Source organism: Balaenoptera acutorostrata, chromosome 4 (assembly GCF_949987535.1).
Source record: "Balaenoptera acutorostrata chromosome 4, mBalAcu1.1, whole genome shotgun sequence".
NCBI lineage: Eukaryota > Metazoa > Chordata > Mammalia > Artiodactyla > Balaenopteridae > Balaenoptera > Balaenoptera acutorostrata.
In genome coordinates, this window is record NC_080067.1 from 81902889 (window position 1) to 81923469 (window position 20581).

The following is a 20581-nucleotide window of genomic DNA, read 5'->3' on the forward strand; positions in this document are numbered from 1 at the left end:
TATTTTGCATTTTTATGACTAAGCAAAATAGCTCAGGTTCAAAGCTTAAGGAAAATCTTCAGCAGATCGGAGATAAACGCAATCATTTTCCCTCCCCCTAACTATGCATCTTCAAAAGGTCCACGTGTCTGCACACCTGAGAGGAGTGGGGGATGCTAGGAAGTAGGGGAGGGCCCTTCCATGTCCACTTTTATTTGGTGACAACCTGCGGGTCCAGGGACGCTGGTGTCAGAGCAGGGAAGATGCTGAGAGACCGGGCCTGAGGCTCTGACAGCAGGACTTAGTAAAAGCTGTGACAGGCAGTGGTCCCTCCCCAGGTGGGAAGCCCTGGGGAGTGATGCCAGAAATCTTGGCTCTCTGTGCATCGATGCCAAGCAGAAATATGGAGACAGAGTTTCGGAGGAAAAGAAATAGAGAAGCTTTATTCTTTGCCAGGCGAAGAGTAGGCTAGCACCTCAAGAACTGTGCCCCCCCACCCCCTCCCTGAGGAATCAGAAGAGGTCTTATAGGTGGAGCTGGAAGTCTGGGGTAGGTGATAAAGATCAAAGTAGTGAAGGTCTTGCATTTTTCTTCTTGCATTATTTCAAAACAGTCACAGCTGTTGTCAGGCAGTCTGGTAATTGGGTGCAGCAGCTCAGTCTGTTGTCTCTGGGTTATTGGCCCATGACCTTTCTGAAATGCAGAATGCTACAAAGGGTGATTTGCTACAAGAGAGTTCAGGGAGTGTAAACACCGGGTGCAGGATGTAATTCACACAGGATCAGAGAGTGTTAGGGGCAGGATGTAATTCACAGGGAGTTAGGGCGGTGATAGGTGCAGGATGTAATTCACGTAGTGTCAGAGAGCCTTAGAGGTTAGCTTTGTGAGGGACACATCTATTTACAGACACTACATATTAGCAACAGTTAAAGTAAAACTAGGACCGATTAATTCTTTCAGGTCAGTTTATGTTTCTTCTCTCACCTGTTCACTGTTCCTTTTATTTTCCTTGTTATCAAGAGAGGAAAAACCTCATTTCTATTTTTGTTACAACATGACAAGGACACAGGGACTTGTACACGGTTTCAGGAGCTCTTTAGATGGTAGGGTATTCTGTCTCTGTTTCATATTTGTGTCATCTGTTTAAACACTTGAAAGGTAACATTCTATAATTTTTTGTTTTAATCTGACACAAGTTTTGAATGAGCTGGGAGCCTGCTAAGGGCCATTTTCAAGGCAAACTACTCATTGTGTATGCAAATTCAGATCCATAGCCATGGGGGCGCTTTAGAGAGCAGCGTGTTGGCTAGTAAAAGTTGACAGGTGGAGAAAACTTCCAAGAGAAAATTTCTAAGGAGAAATTCAGAATTATTTTTCTTGCTAAACCCATAGAAAGAGAGGAAGGACTCAGAAGGGAAGAACAGGAGAACGACTGCAGTATAGAGGGAGACATTGCCATCACACCAGCACTGGGACAAAGGCTGTAGGGGCTTCTTAATTTCAAGCCCAAGAGAAGCCAAAGCCCTCACTCGTGTCTCCAGGTTTGAGGAGCAGGGTTATACCGGTTATTGTCTGCGAATTCATGAGAAAGGTAACAAATAGCACCTGTTGTGTGGGTACTTATCTTCCTCTAAATAAGAGCTTTTCAAAATCTAGTATTGGGTTAATACCAGTTCCTGTAAGTGTTGAAACAAGACCACTATCAATTAGCTTTTCTAATGAGGAACATTGTTTTGATAGACAAAATCTAATCAGTTAGAAAAGCTGGTTTGTTTTATTTAATTCCCGTAACAACTCCACTTTCCATTTTTGAATTAATTCTGCTTTACAGATGAAGAAAATTGATGCTCAGAGGTCAAGTCACAATAACCCAGCTAACAGGCAGCAGCTCTAGGCCTCCGGCTGCCTCAGCCCATCTACTTTCTACTTTGCTGCTCTGGGACCCTGAGAAATCATTTGTTTGATACTTTTGCTTACCCAGAGCAAGAATTTTATGTTTAAGTTCATGACTAGGAGCTGTCTTCAAAAACAGTTTCTAATGGGTCAAAACAGAGCAAAAATGGCCAAGGAGGGAAAATTCAGAGGGTCTGTAGGGTCAGAAAGCAGTGCTCCCCCCCATCTCTCTCTCTCCTTCCTTTTCCCTCAGTCCCTCTTCCATGTCCCTTCTTTCTCCCGCCCTCTCTCTTCTCTCCTCTCACTCCTCTTTCCCTTTCTTAAGTCTTGCTACAGCTTAGTCTATGTGGCATCATTTTTACTTGTCAATAAACTGCTTGTAAGCATTCTTTTTTTTTTAGTTTATCTATTTATTTATTTTTGGCTACTTTGGGTCTTCATTGCTGTGCACGGGCTTTCTCTAGTTGCGGCCAGCAGGGGCTACTCTTCGTTGCAGTGCATGGGCTTCTCCTTGCGGTGGCTTCTCTTGTTGCGGAGCACAGGCTCTAGGTGCACAGGCTTCAGTAGTTGTGGCTCCCGGGCTCTAGAGTGCAGGCTCAGTAATTGTGGCGCACGGGCTTAGTTGCTCCGCGGCATGTGGGATCTTCCCGGACCAGGGCTCGAACCCGTGTCCCCTGCATTGGCAGGCGGATTCTTAACCACTGCGCCACCAGGGAAGTCCCAGCATTCTTAGTCTTAGTTCTTGTCTTTCCCACTGGAGGACAGGCCGGGTCCTTTTCCTTTCTCTCAAAATGGAACAGAGCCCCCAGTACCTGGCTACTCAGTTTAACAGCGGAATAAGTCAGTGAGTGAGTGGAGAGCCACTGGCCAATTGACCAAGTACCAGAGCAACAGGTAAGTCCACTTCAGATCTTTAGTCCTAGGCCAGTAAATCGAGGAGGCTTGGCCCATCCTGGATTCCAGAGAGAAGGGCCCCTCTGGGCTTGGTCTCAGCAAAGCAGAGGAAGCACAGGTGTGGGGAAGCCCTGGGGTCTATCTAGTCTGGCCCCATTTGAGCTGGGTAGCAAGTCTGTCATAGGGTCCCAGGGACCCCTCCCTTGCTATTATTGGTGTGCCGCGGCCAGTGCCTGCCTTCCCCAAATGAAGAAGGCTCAGGTTCCCTGAGGCTCCGTGGCCACTGGGGGCCTCTCACCTCAGACCCTGGCCCGCCTACCCTGCCTCAAACCAGGACTGTGCCAGGTGACAGCTAAAGCACAACCCTAGAAGAGACATCTCCAGGAGAACGGGCGACCCTGGGCGTGAGCAGAGTGACAGAAAGCTCCCAGTGGAATCTAGGCAACTGGCCTTTGTTCTCAGGACAGGAAGGGGAGCAATCCAGACCAGGACTGCGTTGGCCATGTCAGCTCTTAGGACAGGCCAGCTGCCTTCTCTGAAGGAAGTGTATAAAGTCAGGGCATGAACATGACTTGATACATTAAGTAGACTTAGTTTCAATACTATAATAAAAGGGACCAATTCAAATTCTCACCATTTGTTTCATACCCACAAAGACCACTTCAAGGGCATTTACGATCTCCCAAAACTGATCGGTTTTGTGCAAGTAAACCATGTTTCTTTTAAAAAGACTCGTGCACTTGCCCAGGCTCAAGGATATTAAAATCTAACACATAAAGCCCATTACTAGAGGTAGAAATACAGGCAATGTACTATTACGGCAGCAACCATCAATTACAGTTAAGAATTTTTCTGTAACAACCAAATGGATAATCAAATATTGCAACAACTCAGGTATTACTGAGCAAAGTGCATTTCTACAGTATTCAGTGTTGCTCTTCAGTTTTCTAACTTAAAACAGCCTATGATACCTGGCAGCAAAGAAGGTCCTTGCAACAGACTGCCTCTGCTTGAGAACTTATGATGTGATATTGCATGCCGCTAATATACTATCTAAACACTAAAGATACTCCTAAAATATTTGATGGTAGACTATGATTAAGACATTACACTACAAAAAAACCTTATGCAGAAGGAAATCCTAACTGACATGCTTCTGCTTTGAATATTGTGAACACTTTACAGCAGAATGAATTTTCACAGTGGTTAGGTCAAATGCAGTTACATCATAGCAACAGTATGTTTTCCACAATTTAAGGCTTTGGCTGGTTCTTTTAGTCAGCTTCTTCCTCTGATTCTTCTTCTTCAGCAGTTTCTAGCCAGGTTAGCCACTGATTCACCTGGAACAAAGCCTTGCCTTTCCCTGGAAACTCTTGGGTTATATTTTCTTTCCAAGCCAAGAAAGCTTCTTCTTCAATAATCTCCATGTCATAGAAGTGAACAAAAAAGAGGAGTAACATGCCTTTCGGGAAGTTGCTATTGTAGCAGTGCACCTGAAGAGCATAGAGGGCACTGACTTGTAGATCAACGTGATCATGAAGGAATTTCTGCATTACTGGCTTGAAGGAAAGAAGCAGTTGTTTTTCGGAAGGAGCAGAGCAAGAATCTGTTTCATCACTGGGGGGGTTTACTTCACTAGAAATGTACTATAAGAAGCTAGTCATTAAGATGTTCACAAATCCTTTCTCTACATGAAGTTTGGGAGAGATGTTATCTTTAATCCACTTATATATGGTTTGAGGGGATGGATCCAACTTTGTTTTAACAGTTCCTTCTCCAATTTGAGCCTCAGCTCTTTCCCCTGTAGAATGAGGGCACAATCTTCCCTAGTTCAGGGGGTGTTGAGGATAAACTGAGAGCTGCAGACATCCTTTAGAATCCTTTAGAATGGTGAGGTGCTGAACTTTGTAAGGAATTATTATAATGTTATGTCAGTGGAAGCTGAGACCTTTCAGATCTCTGCCTGATTAAATGTGAATGTCCAGATTTGGGAGACTTTTCTCATTGCAGTTATTGTCAGGTTGAGTTTGCTCAACCAAAAACAGTCCGTTGGGTTAGGAAAGGCACAAAACATTTATTCCTGTACTTATTATGTGCCAGATATTTTTGTAGCTGTTTTATGGGTGTATTTCTTTGAATCATCTGAAAACCCTGCAGTATTTGGCATGCATTATACTGATGATGTGTGCATTACCCTTATCACTTTTGCATGATTGTCAGTAACTGATGATAACGGTAGTATTCTTATCAGTTTAGAGGAGAGAACACCGAGGCTTAGGATGGGGAACTTGCTTCAGATCACGCAGCTCAGGCTGTGAGTTCACAGCACCTGTTTCCATCTGTCTCTTCTTATTTTATCTAAGTCCACACAAGAGTGAGCATAAACTGATACGTGGTCAGTCGGCCACAGATGAGCCAGAAGAAGTTGTGTGTGGCTTTGGAATTAAATGACATACACACACCTTGCCCTTTTCCCCTGGCTTTCCCTGCTCTGTGTTAGCTTTCTCCCTTGTCAAGGGTCAAGAATGGGGGTCAGCACAGGACATTTGTCCTCATGGGGAGTTCAGCATGGCATCACAGGAGGTGGCTGGCTCCCTTGGAAGAGACGGCCTCCAGAACACCTTGGCCTCGCAGTCAGGAGACCTGGGGTGAGCTCTAGGTCTGCCTGTCACTGGCTCTGGGACCTCCAGCAACTCACTTCGCCTGAGCACGTCCTGGCCTCACTACCAGTAAAGTGGGGCGGTGGGGTTAGGACTGGGGTTTCAGGATTCAAGTTAGGGCTGCTTCTCTCAGGTCGCCTAGAGGAAGCTGCTTGTCTCAAAACTGACATCCTTGTTGGCTCCTGAACCCCAGCGCAGAGTGTAATTGTAGGGGTTTGGTTTTCTCACCCTGTGAAGACTCTGGGGAGGTTGAATGCTGGGGATGACTGAGCCACCCACTAGCCCGATTCACCGTAGCTCTAGTCCCATGTGACCATGAACAGCAGGTCTGAGAACAGGTTCATTCTGCACGTTTCCTCCCAGTCACTTCCCTCTTCTCTCCATTCTTACAGTGGGGCTTTGGGGAGGCAAGAACAGGGTCAGAGGCGACGGGTGACATTGGAACTAAATGCCTGCCAGGGGCAGTTCCCACAAATTCAGGCACTCTCACTCATCTCTCTCTGAGGGAGTGCAGTGAAATTTTGTTCTCAAATTGCTTTAGATTTAGTTTAGATATATCCATGATATTTTTAAGCAACACATTAGTATTCCTAGCAGTATTTCCCTTAGGTTACATAAAAATGAGTTTGTAATCCTGGGGTGAGGGTCCAGGCTCTGTTTGTTCTTCTGTTGCTGATAAACCCACCAGCTAGTTGAGCCCAAGCGGGTAGGTGTGGGTCAGCTCTCGTGCTAGCCTCACACACCTGCGACTATTGATGATGGATGGCCGGACAAAGTATTTTCACAGATTATCTCTTTCAAACCCCCAGGTCCTGTGATGATACTATTATTACCCTAAATACAGATGAAGAAGTCGAGCTTCAGAGAGAGGCAGTGACTTGCCCAAGACCAGGACCTGGCTTCAGATCCTACATTTCAGTGGCTTTCAGAGAACCAGTGAGCTGCCACCTGGGAGTCAGTGCCCAGGCCACCCTCTCAGGACAGCGAGCTATAGATAGGCATTTAGTCCCCACTGGCCGAGACCCGTAAAGCCCCAGGCCAGAAAACTGGGCAGTAGGAAGACCCAGGAGACGGTGGGGGTCAAAGAGGAGCTGCACTGGCTTGAAGGAAAGGGAGTTGGAGTTTTTGATGTTTCCACAGCACCTAGGAATAAGAGCCTGTCTGCAGGGAGCTCTGCGAAGCTGGGGACTCTGGCTGAGACAGCAGAGAGGCGGGAACGGGGAGGGCCCTGGACAGGCAAAAACATTTTGTCCTCGAGCCTTCTCAGTCTGTGCAAGGCAGGAAATTCCTCAACTCTCCTGAGGCAGCCTGCTTCCCTGGCTACTGGCACTCAGTCAGAGAAAGGAGATCTCTGCATTTCCAATACTGGGCCCCTGGAGCCCACTCCCGGGGCCTTCTGCCAAGGCCAAGGCTGCGTGGCTGGCCCCTGTCAAAGGCAGTGACGCCAGGGGCTGGGGCAGGATGGCTCTGAGAGCCCACCCTCTGGTCATGGGCCCTGCCTTCCCTTGCGCTCTGGCTCCACGCCCTTCAGCCCTTCACACGGCACCTGCCTTGGGGGAAATTGTCCTCCTACCTACCTGGTCTTCCCAGCCTCTCTCACCCTCATTCCCAGAGGCCGTGCTGGGTGTGCTCTGCAGTGCATCATATTTTGTTTTCGGTGCCAGCAGATAAAAATCTAGTGGCCAGTTTGGAGTTAGGCCTTTCCCAGGTATGTAAAGCTCCCTGGAAATGTGTCCTCATGGCTGCAGGCTTCCAGGAGGAGGTCTGGTATGTGTGGCCCTGTGCTAAGAAGAACTCAAAATACCACAGTCCCTCTTCCCCCAAACTTAGAGTTTAACTTACAGATACCATAGCCTTCTTTGTCCCTACCCCTACCCCCCCACCCCCCGTCCCCAAAGACAAAAATAAGAAGGCTAACAAAGAATTATTGAAGGTCAAAGCCACCTGGCTCACAGGACGAAGGGCAGAACCAGAGACCGGGCAGCTGGGAGCTCGTCCTGCACGAGGGCCATCCTGTGTGGGAAATAGACACCAGCTCAGCCTAACCTTACTGCTCCTTCCCCTGCAGCTCACACGAGGCAGGTCAGAGCCCGACGTAGGGAGGATTCCAAGAATAATGGAAAACCTATTTGTTAACCCATCTCCCCAGCGAATGGAGTGGGAGTGAGTAGGCCAGCCCTGAACCCAGAGAGCTGTTCTATTTTTTGTCTTTGTCTAGCCGGGGCACTCCTTTCCCCTCCCAGGGAGAGACTCCACCACCGCCCCCACTCCCCGTTTTGGTTGTACAACAAACTGCATATATTTATGGTGTTTAGTTTGAAGGCTTCACCCATGAAACCTTCACCACAATTTTAAAAAATGAACATCTCCATCACCCCCAAATGCTTCCTTGTTTCCCTTTACAATCCCTCCCCACAACGCCTGCCCCAAGCAACCTTTCTGTCACTATATTTTGCATTTTCTAGGATTTTATGTAAATGGAATCATCCATTAGGTACTCTTTCTTCGCCTGGCTTCTTTCATGCAGTGTACTTTTTGTGAGATTTGTTCCTGTTGTAGTGTCTCTCATTAGTGCTGAGTAGTATTCCATTGTACGGATACATCATAATTTGTTTACTCATTCACCTGTTGATGGAATATTTGGGTTGTTTCCAGTGTGGGGCCGTTAGGAATAAAACCGCTATGAATGCTTGTGTGCAACTCTTTGTACGGTTATGTGCTTTTAGAATGAATGGCTCATATGCTACATGTATGTTTAACGTTTTAAGAAACTGCCATACTGTTTTTAAAAGGGTCTGTACTATTTTACACTCGCACCAGCGGCGTAGGAGAGTTCTAGTTGCTCCACATCCTTGCCAGACCCAGTACTTAGGTTGATCAGTCTTTAATTTTAGTCATTCTAATTATGTAGCGTCTTTGACTTTCTTGAGGTGCTTAAAATCTCAGGAGATGGTAAAGGAGCATCATGCAGTCATAGAAAACAATGAGGAAGCTCTCCAGTTCTGTTTTATGAGAAACATCAAGATATACAGTCAGCCCTCTGTATCCATGGGCTCTGCATCTGCAGATTCAACCAACCGCATATCAAAAATATTCGAGAAAAAAAATTCCAGAAAGTTTCAAAAAGTGAAACTTGAATTTGCTGCACTGGCAACTATTTACATAGCATTTACATTGTATTAGGTATTATAAGTAATCTAGAGATGATTTAAAGTATACAGGAGGATTTTAGGTTATATGAAAATACTAGGCCATTTTATATAAGGGACTGGAGCATCTGCAGATTTTGGTGTCTGCAAGGGGTCCTGGTACCAGTACCCTGCAGATACTGAAGGATAACTGTATTGTTAGGTGAAAAAGCAAGATGCCAATCATTGTGTGTAGTGTGCTATCATTTTTTTTTAAGAGAAGAAAAATTAAAGAGTATACCTATATGCTATTGTGTGTTATACACATGGACCATCTTTGGCAAGGTGAACAAGGAACTGAAAATCGGTTGTCTCTGGGGAGAGACATTTGGCCAGAGGACAGGGGTAGAAGGGAGACTGTACACATGCTCTTTGTACCTTTTGAATTTTATGCTATATGAATGTATCACTTATTCAAAAGAGTAAATACAATTTAAGGGGAAAAAAAGTCTCATAAGATGCCAAGTATTGGCTCTCCAACTCCCAGCCTCCATCCCCTGGAAGTGCTCCTGGGGAGCCAGAGCCTAGGTTGGACATGGCCCTGCAGAGGCCTCGTCCTTTCCTGCTGTGAGGCAAGAGCACTGCCGTACCACACAGGGAAATGGGCACTCCTTGTTCCTAGGGATCTCCAGGGCCTCCCGAGCTCCTTATCTGGCAGCGGTCAGTTTCTGGTGGGAACCTGAGCCCCAACACATTCATGTGCTGAGTGCTCATTTCGTCTGTGTCTGCGGAATGAATGAGTGAATGTTCACCCCATATTCTGTTTGCCACACAGAAAAGAAGAGTGACGAGAAGAGTGAGTACCTCCTGCCCACGGCCTCCAGCCAGCCCGTCGCGCCCCTCTTCCTGCAGGGCCTCTCTGATCTCAGAGTCATGGACGGGAGCCAGGTCACCATGACAGTCCAGGTGTCAGGTCTGTCCCCGCATCTCTGTCCCCGGGGTATACGTGACAACGGGCACGGTTGCAACATGGGCTTCGCTTCCCGCTCAGACCACTGTCCGCCAGAAAGGCAGCCTGGGCCTGTCAGTCAGTGGACCCGAAGGAGTGGAGCCTCTTGGTCCCTCTCTTCTGCTTTCTCTGGGCTGCATTTTCTGGATTCAAGGTTAAGTGGTCCAGGGAAGAAGATGGCCATGCTAGAGAGGTGAGGGATTAACTGAGAACATAGTATGGCCAATGTAGCTGGAAGATTGTGAACACAGGTCCAAAACCAGATGATGTGAGAACTTTCTAACCCTTGGAAGATAAGTCTCAGTTGCTCTATTCAAATGTTAAGGTGAGAATATAGAACAGGGGTCCTTCTCAAATGGGTGGGGTGACCGGAGTGTGGGATGAACAGCCCAGTGAGAGATTTTACTGTTTTTGCTAGAAGCCAGCAAGTGAAGCCTGGGGAATATCCTGGCACAGACTTACTGATGCAGGCTCATGCTGGCCTCTGATCAGTCCCGCTGACAGTCTGGAGGTCCTGTCTGGTTTTTCAGTTCCTTTTGAGTTGCAGAAGCGATAAAGAGGAGTTGGGAGAGAATGAACCCATGGGCTCACCCTTTTAGGGATCCTAGGATGAACTCCCTGCTCCCGAAGGCTGAAGGCAGTCCCGGGACAATGCAGGCAGAGGCTGGGTCCTCTCCCCTGCACATACTCCTCGAGTTGATAGAAATCAGAGGCACCCTGCCCCTGGCCTCCAGATACATGCTGGCTACCCCATCAGAGACAGATGGTGGTCTCCTCTGTCCTCGGAAGAGCTTGATACCACGCAGCCTCCCTCAGCAGCCGTTCCCGGGGACTTACTCCCCTGGAAGCAGAGTGCAGTGGCTCAGCTCTTTCCGCAGAGGAAACCCTCACAGGTGGCCATTGTTTTATGCCCCAACAAATGGCTAGAAGCTACCCAGGGAAGTAGACTAGTAGAAGTGGAAATGCTATCCACCACGAGCTGGGTTTGGAAAGCCTGGTACCCATCTTCACCCATGGACATTTGTATGGTAGCAAAAGGAAGCGCTAAGGGAGCTTCCCCTTGGTGAAAACTGACAAGGGAGGTTCTGTGAAGTCCCCATGGCGTTGCCTGGGCGTGCATGCAAGGTGTGAGGCGTGCACAGCAGGAAACAGTGCTGGAACCCACTGATCCAGCTACCACTCAGCACTATCAAGCAGTTTGAATTCTAATTTTAAAATCCATTCTTCTAGGTTTCCTCTTTTATCTCTGAAGTAATATTTTTCACTTCTGGATTCTTTCTGGTTTCCCCAAATCTGTTGTTAAGTAACTACAATGAACATGCGTTGAGTACTTTCTTTGTGCCAGATGCTATTCTAATCTGCGTTTCTAGTGGGCTGCTCAGGTATTAATTTATTTAATCCTCCCAGTAAACCTTTGAGATAGATAGGGTTAGAATACTTTATGGATGGGAAAACTTATGCAATACAATGTCATAGTATTAAGTAGAGTTGCTGCACGGCCCAGGGAAGCACCTCCCTGACCAGCTCCCCTGCCTCTCCTCCCCGTTCAGGGAACCCACCCCCTGAGGTCATCTGGCTTCACAACGGGAATGAGATCCAGGAGTCAGAGGACTTCCACTTTGAACAGAGAGGCACTCAGCACAGCCTTTGTATCCAGGAAGTGTTCCCGGAGGACACGGGCACTTACACCTGTGAAGCCTGGAACAGCGCAGGAGAGGTCCGCACCCAGGCCGTGCTCACAGTGCAAGGTGAGGCTGACCCGCTGACCAGTGGCAGCAGGGGCAGGGGCAGGGAGGCTTTGCTGCCATGGTCTCTCCAAAGGTGATTTGGAGGCGAGGAAACCATGTGAGCCTACTTTGTCCCCACCATGGGCCCCACGCTCCCTTGGTCCCATCCCAGCCCCAGTGGCCAGCTCCCCATCCTACATCTGAGGCTCTGGCTGAGTGGGACCACCCTTACCTACCTTCTGAAGCTCCTGCCCTCTCTGGGGTACTGGTGTCAAGCTGCGGAGAGTGCTGGGAGAGATATCTCCTAACACACTAACAGTTTGGCAGTGACAGATGAGTTATGGCCTATGATGGTCCTAGCCTTTAGGGAACCCATATTTAAGAGGAGAGACAAATTAAGCACACATGAAGCAAGTGACAACTCTTAATCATACACATGTCATGCAGATCATTGGTACCTATCCCAGTCTGTACCTTCTGGACAACCTCCCCATGCTTTGGATATAGACATTCATGTTAATATTATCCTGTGAGAAGTAACCAAGACAGATTTGCCATGAGAAGGATGTGCTCTACCTGTATGTTCGATGAAAGTGCTTTCTGGACAAACTGTCCTTTGGGTAACACTCTGTCTTCCGACATTCACTGCCATGCGGAGTTGAGTGGATGCTCTCTGCTGAAAGGCCTCCCTCTCTAACTCAGTCCTTTGCTAACTTCAGAGCCTCAGGATGGCACCCAGCCCTGGTTCATCAGCAAGCCCCGCTCAGTGACAGCCTGCCTGGGCCAGAGCATCCTCATCTCCTGTGCCATAGCTGGGGACCCCTTCCCCACTGTGCACTGGCTCCGGGACGGCAGAGCCCTCTCCAAAGACACTGGCCACTTCGAGGTGCTGCAGAATGAGGACGTGTTCACCCTGATTCTAAAGAACGTGCAGCCCTGGCATGCCGGCCAGTATGAGATCCTGCTCAAGTGAGTCTGCATGACCTGCCAACCTCCTTTAACCCCTACCCCCCAAATTCCTACCTCCCAGCAAAGTCCCTACCTGGGACTGGGAAGCCAGAGGAATCACAAAGTAATGTGGGGTTGGGCTTCAAGGTAAAGAAAGTGCAGGCTTGGTGCTGCTGCTTTTGTTTCTTCCACTTCAATACAACAGAGGTTCACTGAGAGCCTTCTCTTCTGAGCTCAGTTCCCCAGAGTCCTCTGTCTTATTACATCCTGGCTTTTGTTCCCCCATTATTTGGTATATGAAGACTATGAAGGAGGGAAGATGGATTAAAATTGGAAAAGCAGCAGGATAGAGGGAATGTATTCATTATCTATTGCAGAGTAACAAATTACCCCCATACATAGCAGCTTCAGACAACAAACAGTTATATTCTCATAGTTTGTATGGGTCGGGAATTTGAAGCAGCTTAGCTAGATGAGTTTTGGCTCAGGGTTTTACGTGAGGTTTCAGTGAAGATGTCAGCAGGGGCTGCTGTCTCTGAAGGCTCGACTGAGGCTGCAGGGTCCACATCTATGATGGCTCACTCACAGGGCTGTTGGCAGGAGGCCTCAGCTCCTGGCTGTGTGGACCTCTCCCTAGTGCTGCTTGAGTGTCTTCATGACATGGCAGCTGGCTTCCCCAGAGTTGGTGGTCCAAGAGAGAGAACTAGTTGGAACCTGCAATGTCTCGTATGACCTATCCTTGGAAGTAATGGAAGCACCATTACTTCTGCTACACTCTCTTTGCAAGAAGTGAGTCACTAAGTACAACCCATACTCCAGCGGAGGGGAATTAAGTTCCACCTCTTGGAGAAAGGAGTATCAAAGAATTTGTAGACATTTAAAACCACTACAGGGACGTTAACTATCCCCATTCCTTCTTCCTCCCTTTCAAGGTCTTTCTAGGGAACATGGGAAGGTAAGCTCCATGAAGGCACACTGCCGTGTTCCCAGTGCCTAGAACAGTATCTGCCCGTAATCAGCATTTGGTAACTATTTGTTATATGAATGTGATCCAGAAATGTTCTTCTGCCTTTAAAATGTTCTAACTCTTAAATTCCATGCCAACCCTGGGTTGGCAGAGACAGAACGCCAGCCCCTAGGGTTGGTATTAGCATTGAAGAAGAGCACTTGTCTGTACCTGGACTCTGTAAACAGGTTGTGCCACATCCTGAAGATGGCTGGACTGCTCTGGCTCAGGTGCCTGGCCACCTTGCAAGGGGCTTGCTCTCCTGGATCAATCATTTCCCTGTACTGAGCCCATCATGTTCAAGTCTCTGAGCTCTGTAGCAATATGCCAAAGCTACTGCCATGATGGAGCATTGTTCCTACAGTAATGACAAAACCCAGCATGTGCTCCATCTACTTGGGTCCTTTCTGGGCATGTGCTTTATATTTGCATCATTAGCTTTTGCTGCATAACAAATCATCCCAAGACTTAGTGACTTTTAAGAAAATACCCATTTATTATTCATTGGGCATCTTTGGATCTGCTAGGAAATTCTACTTAGCTGGGCAAGGCTCAGCAAACCTCAACTGAGCTAATAACATGTCTGTGGTCAGCTGATGAGTTGTCCGTGGGCTGACTGGTCATCCTACCACCATCAGCAGTATGCTCAGAACACATCAACGGCCTTTGCCTTGTGTCTGAACCATTTATTACCAGGAAGGCCAATCTGCCTCCAAAATAGAGAGAAGATAGTTTCTTCTTCCTCTAGGACAGTACAAATGGTGGAAACTGATTGTATGTTAGAATAGAGCTTGTCTGTATGAAAGGAGTGGTGCTTTGAGATAATACTCATGTAATCAAGCTAGACATCCTAGAAGAGATGAGCTTTTTGTGGGATTCTGAGGCAAATGAGTAAAGTCTCGTTGGATAGGCTGAGCACGAGAGGGTAGGAAAGAACAAAGCAAGGCTGTGGGAAGTCTGCCAGGCCAGAGTGGAGGGTTACACTGGGAGGTCGGCAGGCAGACTGTCTGGGCCCAGCTGGGGACAGTCATAAAGCTTAGACTGTCCTAGCTGGAAGGGACTTCAGAAGTTATCTAGCCACCTCCTTGTTTAATAATGGGGGAAGCTGAGGCCTCAGGGTCACGGCCACCCAAAGGTGAGTAGCAGAGCCTAGACTGGAACCCTAGCTCTGTCTTTAAATCAGATGCTCCTCCATTCTTTGTTTCAGTGCACTGGGAACTTGGGAAGCCTGGGACATCGCACTAGGGCCCCCACACGTGCAGCCCTTGCCCCTTTTCCCACCCCAGAGTCCAGCCTCTTCATTCCTTTGGGAGGCTGCTGCCCTGGCCTTGGCTTTGTCCCCAGTGAGAAGGAGCCAGTCCGTGGAAAGTTGCCCTGGGAAGTGTGTGCCAGGCCTGCCAGGAGGCCCACTGCCCTGTGGCTTTTCTCAGACCCAGACCTAGACCCAGGACAGAATGCCTTTCAAGGAGGGAGACTAGGAGGCTGGGAGGAAGCCAGGCTGAGAGTGGGGGTGGGACAGGTGCTCTCTGTCCTGCTGAAGTTGGGGGTACATATGGGTGGTTGGTTTCTACCTCCCCTCCCCTTCCCTAGCCCTTGTCTCCCTAACTAAAAGGGGAAATGTCAAAAAGTCAGCTCCAAATTCCAGCTGAAATATTTCAAAAATTGATACTTGCCAGGAAATTAGTTCTTTAAACTAATTTTGCATATAAAATCCATTCCAGGGGTGGGTGATTCAGAGTGGGACAGCGTCCAAGGCTTTGTAACCAAAGACTGGGGCTTCTTATTCAGGGTTTAGGAGGCAGGGAACACAAAGGATTCTGTTAGTTGTAAAAGGTACAGCCTGTAGGGCGACAGCCGCATGTCCTCTGTGGCAGCACCTGGGCTGGGCATGGGCGTGGCGCCTCAGCCTCAGGCCTGACTTTGTAACTGAATACAGTATGTGCAGACATCAAAGAGGCCCGAAGGGACTTCCCTGGTGGTGCAGTGGTTAAGAGTCTGCCTGCTAACACAGGGGACACGAGTTCGAGCCCTGGTCCGGGAAGATCCCACATGCCACAGAGCAACTAGGCCCGTGCGCCACAACTGCTGGGCCTGCGCTCTAGAGCCCACGAGCCACAACTACTGAGCCCACGTGCTGCAACTACTGAGGCCTGTGTGCCTGGAGCCCGTGCTCCGCAACAAGAGAAGCCACCGCAATGAGAAGCCGCGCACTGCAACAAGGGGTGGCCCCAGCTCACCACAACTAGAGAAAGACCGCACAACAATGAAGACCCAACGCAGCCAAAAATAAACAAATAAATAAATTTAAAAAAAAAAGAAAAGAGGGCCAAAGAGGCTGATCAGCTGGTTGGATTATCTGGGGTGTGGCTTCCAGGCAACAGGCCTCTCTGACCTTTGCAGGCTCCAAATGAACCCATGATTAGCCTTCAAAGTCTAGCAGAGACTTAAGTTTGTGGCTGCAGGCATAGTGAGCCCCATGCCAAGGAATGATATACTTAGTGGGCCAGCCATGGTATCCCAAGTTCTCTACCTCCCATCTGCCCCCTCAGACTGCCTGGGTACCTCAGGGTGAGGCCTGGGGAAGGCCACCTGTACCTGCCTCCTTCAAGGCAGGTAACAGAAAACAACAGAAGTGCTTACCTGCTTCCCCCATGGGGAGATAGAGCTTACTCCAGCTTGGGGGTCAGGGCACCCCACCATTTAGAGCCTCTGAGGGGCTTGGCTAGGGCAAAGCAGGGCCATCTGGTCAGTGTCTTCTCCTGATTTTTGCATCTGGGCTGTGTGCTGCTTGTGAGAGGAGGAAACTCAGCTGAGGAGATGTCGAAAAGGGCTCCCCGGAAAACGTGTCCCTTGGGCATCTCGTCCTCCTGCTCCACGCCAACCCCAGGCCCCGCACCCTGTGCTTGAAAGAAAAGTGGGAACAGAGTGGGCTCTACTGGCCAGCAGCCTGGCAGAAGGGGGGTGCCAGGGGGCTGGGCCTCACCCCCAAGTGACCTCCCATGGTTGACCCAAGCCCTGTTAGCCTTCTGTGCTGAGTTCTCAGGATGCTCTGAGGGCCTCCCAGCCTTCCCAGGGCCTGGCACTGAGGAGGCACCTTACTGCTGTTTGTGGCGCACAGGAGCACCCTGGGCCCTCAAACTCCCCGAACCTTGAATCTGCCCCCCCGAGAGCTTAAGCATTGAGGAAGGTGACCAGAAGGGGACCCCAGAAGATGAGAGGAGTGTTAGGGAGCACGAAAATCAACCTCTCCTTCTGTCATGTGGGTCCCAGTGTCCAGGAGTGAACAGTGACCCCCCCCCCGGGACCCTCAAGAATCATCGGCCACACAGTGGGCTGCCGGTGCCTGACCCGGAGCTGGTCCTCCACTGGGAGGGAGGCCAGGCAAAGCAAGGTAGATACCCACATGCATCGGCAGAGCTACGGGACACATGCTCAGCTCTCTGTCCACGTGGGGGTGACATACACACGTTCCCAAACATGGGCCTGCAAGCACAGGTGCCCATCAGGTGGAGCCCACACACCTGCAGTTCATACACACATACACACAGAGACACACACAAACACACACATGTCCCAGAATAGATTTGGACTGGTCAGCAATCAGTGGGGTGGGATGGGAAAGTTACAGGTCTTGGATTCAAGTAGACCCAGGTCCCAACCCCTTCCCCTGCTAGCCAGCTCTGTGAGTTTCGGCAAAATTACTTAACCTTGATGAACTTCATTTTTCTTACCTATAAAAACAATGCTGGGCTTCCCTGGTGGCACAGTGGTTAAGAATCCTCCTGCCAGTGCAGGGGACACGGGTTTGAGCCCCAGTCCGGGAAGATCCCACATGCCGCAGAGCAGCTAAGCCCGTGCGCCACAACTACTGAGCCTGCGCTGTAGAGCCCGCGAGCCACAACTCCTGAGCCCGCGAGCCACAACTACTGAAGTCGGAGCACCTAGAGCCCGTGCTCCACAACAAGAGAAGCACCGCAATGAGAAGCCTGCGCACCGCAACAAAGAGTAGCCCCTGTGCGCTACAACTAGAGAAAGCCCGTGCGCAGCAACGAAGACCCAACACAGCAAAAAATAAATAAATAAAAACATAACAAAAAACAAAAACAAAAAACAATGCTGACCCCAACCTTTCAGAGCTGCCATGAGTAAGTGAGATGGATTGTGTCTATGGTAGGGTCTGGGGCATGTGTCAGCCCCTGAAGTGCAAGTAAGATGGCCAAGTGCAGGGAATGAGTGCGAGACCCCAAGAGCCCAACACTGCATCCCGGAAACTCCTGGGCCTCCCTTTCTTCCCTTTGCGTTGGGCACAGCAGTGCTCTGAACCTCACTGGGCTGTGTGGGGACAAGAAAGATAGTGGCTGCGAGTCATGAAGGCTGGAAGGTGCTGCATACGACGTGGTTATTATCAGGCAGAGTCACCTTTGGCTCTCAGATCTGCCCCTCCACTTCCCCTCATCTGAGCAGAACCTTCTTGACTGGTCAGAGCCCAGAAGTGCCAGCAGGTGGCAGCCTTGTGGGGTCGGAGGGCTGATCTGCTGTAAGCCCAGCACAGCGAGCCTGGTTGCAGCCCCTTTCCTGAGCAGAGGGGCCTCAGCTGGTCATGAACAGCTTTAACAGTGGGCTGAAGAATCCGGGGCCCTCTCCACCCAATGGAAGAAGAAAATGGGTCACTCTTGTAGGGAGACACCTGTTAGGTTTTTAATACAAAAAGTTCTGATCTGAGGGCATTCACTGGTGGGTAGGGATTGGAGGGTGCTTTCGTTTCATGAGCAGGTGAAGGGGACCTAGCAGGTGGGGGCACCTTGTGAGGAGAAGGAATAACCACCTCTGTATTAAGGGAGCATGGAGTCAGACTCAGGGTCACGGGGCAGGCTGACCGGGGCCACACAGTCTAGACCAAGGGGCTCCATCACAGCCCTTAGCAGTGTTAGTCTTCACTCTTCCTCGACCGAGTGATCGATTGATTGTATAATTTTTGCAATATACTTACAGAAAAGTAGTCCTACTTCTGGATGCCTACCGTAGCTATTGCCCAGAAGATTCTTTTTTTTTTTTTTCTCCTTTTTAAACAAGAGCTGGAAAAATAAAGTGTGACCAAAGTGGGGGAGGGCCCTGCCCTAAATCTAGGTCTGGTGTGGGTGTGTTAGGGTCACAGCTTAGCCCAGGGTCCTGTCTTCCCTGGGGTCAGCCAGCCAGCCCATGGCCAAGTTCCCGCCTGCCCTGCCCTCCTCACAGCCGTAGGCTGGGCAGGCCCTTGGCCCAGAAAGCCTCTTGATCTGTATTGATCCCTTGAATTCTTCAGGAACCGGGTTGGTGAATGCAGTTGCCAGGTGTCACTGATGCTACAGAGCAGCCCTGCCAGAGCTATCCCGCGGTGAGTACCACCCAGGGGCTACCCAGCCAGGCCCCGTGCCACCACCCGCCCACCTTCCTCCTGCTCCCAGCAGGCCCAGCCCAGCAGGCCCAGATTGTTTGTATCCTCCAGTAGAGGCTGCCCGAGCCAAGAGGGAGAGATTGGAAGGGGAATGAGGGAGGGAGAGCAGGGGAGGAGAGGGGGGTGAAATTTTTTTTTTTTTTGGCATACACCCTTATAAGGCTACTGAAGTCATTACCGATGTAACAAACCAACTAAGCAAGCAAGCGCCTCTCACCAAAGTTCCCTTCTATAAACACGGCCTGGCCAGCCCCCCTCCCCTGTCCCTCCCCTCCACCCTCCCTCCCTCCCTGGGGATTTGCTCTCCCCTGACGTCTCTTTCTTACCCAGCCCCTTTTCCTCCTGCTACTTTCCTTTTTCCCTTCACTGGTCGCAGGGGGAGGGAGCCTGCCAGCGGTGAGGGCCTCTGCAGCCGGGGAGCTGGCGCTGATGGTGGTGGCGGTGGCGGCTACGGGAGCCTGAGGCCCGGCTGGCCAGCAGGAGGGCAGGGCGGGCCCGACGAGGGAGACGGCGAGGGCGTGCGCGGGGTGCTCACGAGGCGCGTGGAGACGCGACAGCACACCGAGGAGGCCATCCGCCAGCAGGAGGTGGAGCAGCTGGACTTCCGCGACCTCCTGGGCAAGAAGGTGAGTACCAAGACCTTGTCTGAAGAGGACCTGAAGGAGATCCCAGCCGAGCAGATGGATTTCCGCGCCAACCTGCAGCGGCAGGTGAAGCCGAAGACTGTGTCGGAGGAAGAGAGGAAGGTGCATAGCCCCCAGCAGGTGGACTTCCGCTCTGTCCTGGCCAAGAAGGGGACTCCCAAGACCCCTGTGCCTGAGAAGGTGCCACCTCCAAAACCTGCCACCCCAGATTTTCGCTCGGTGTTGGGCAGTAAGAAAAAATTACCTGCAGAGAATGGCAGTAACAACTCTGAAGCCTTGAATGCCAAGGCAGCAGAAGGTCCCAAGCCTGTAGGCAATGCCCAGCCTTCAGGGTTTCTGAAAACCGTGGGCAATGCCAAGCCGGCCGACACCCCCAAACCCATGGGCAATGCCAAGCCGGCCGAGACCTCCAAACCCTTGGGTAATGCCAAGCCGGCCGAGACCCCCAAACCCATGGGCAATGCCAAGCCGGCCGAGACCCCCAAACCCATGGGCAATGCCAAGCCGGCCGAGACCCCCAAACCCGTGGGTAATGCCAAGCTGACTGAGACCCCCAAACCCGTGGGCAATGCCAAGCCGGCTGAGACCCCCAAACCCTTGGGTAATGCCAAGCCGGTCGAGACCCCCAAACCCTTGGGTAATGCCAAGCTGACTGAGACCCCCAAACCCTTGGGTAATGTCAAGTCAGCTGAGACCCCCAAACCCTTGGGCAATGCCAAGTTGTCCGAGGCCCCAAAACCAGCTGGAAACGAAGAACTTAAGAAGGAGGTTAAGAATGATGTGAACTGCAAGAGGGGCCATGCAGGGTCCACAGATAATGAAAAAAGACCCGAGAGCCAAGGGACAGCCCCAGCCTTCAAGGAGAAGCTACGAGATCTCCGTGTGGTGGAGGGTGCGAAACTGCTGCTCCAGTGCCAGGTGTCCTCTGACCCCCCGGCCACCATCACCTGGACACTGAATGGAAAGACGCTCAAGACGACCAAGTTCATTGTCCTCTCCCAAGAAGGTAACACGGTTGGGGCCGGGAGGAAGGGTAGCGCTGTCCCAGCCACCGTCAGCTCCTGGAGCCCTGGCTTGTTGATGGTGTTAGTAGCCCAGAGCCTGGGTGGGAAAGGCCACTCTCTGTGCCCCTCACTCACAGGATTGGTACCCGCCACACTCCATTGCTGGGGGACAGGGGTGGGTGCCTGGTCCCCCAGGCACATTCCCAGATCTCGGCATCTGTCTGGCAGAGCCCCCTCATGGCACCCCTAGGCCTG

General features: G+C 50.3%; 1 protein-coding gene across 12 annotated transcripts in view; it reads left to right on the top strand.

Annotated features, from left to right (window-relative positions):
* Window positions 1–20581, top strand: part of MYLK (myosin light chain kinase) — a 272517-nt gene that overhangs the window by 171244 nt on the left and 80692 nt on the right. For all 12 annotated transcript variants that reach the window (XM_057544900.1, XM_057544907.1, XM_057544909.1 and 9 more), the window contains 5 exons: window positions 9390–9527; window positions 11114–11311; window positions 12010–12259; window positions 18547–18618; window positions 19055–20328. In XM_057544900.1, the coding sequence (XP_057400883.1) occupies window positions 9390–9527; window positions 11114–11311; window positions 12010–12259; window positions 18547–18618; window positions 19055–20328 (1932 nt within the window). The remainder of the gene's footprint in view (window positions 1–9389; window positions 9528–11113; window positions 11312–12009; window positions 12260–18546; window positions 18619–19054; window positions 20329–20581) is intronic.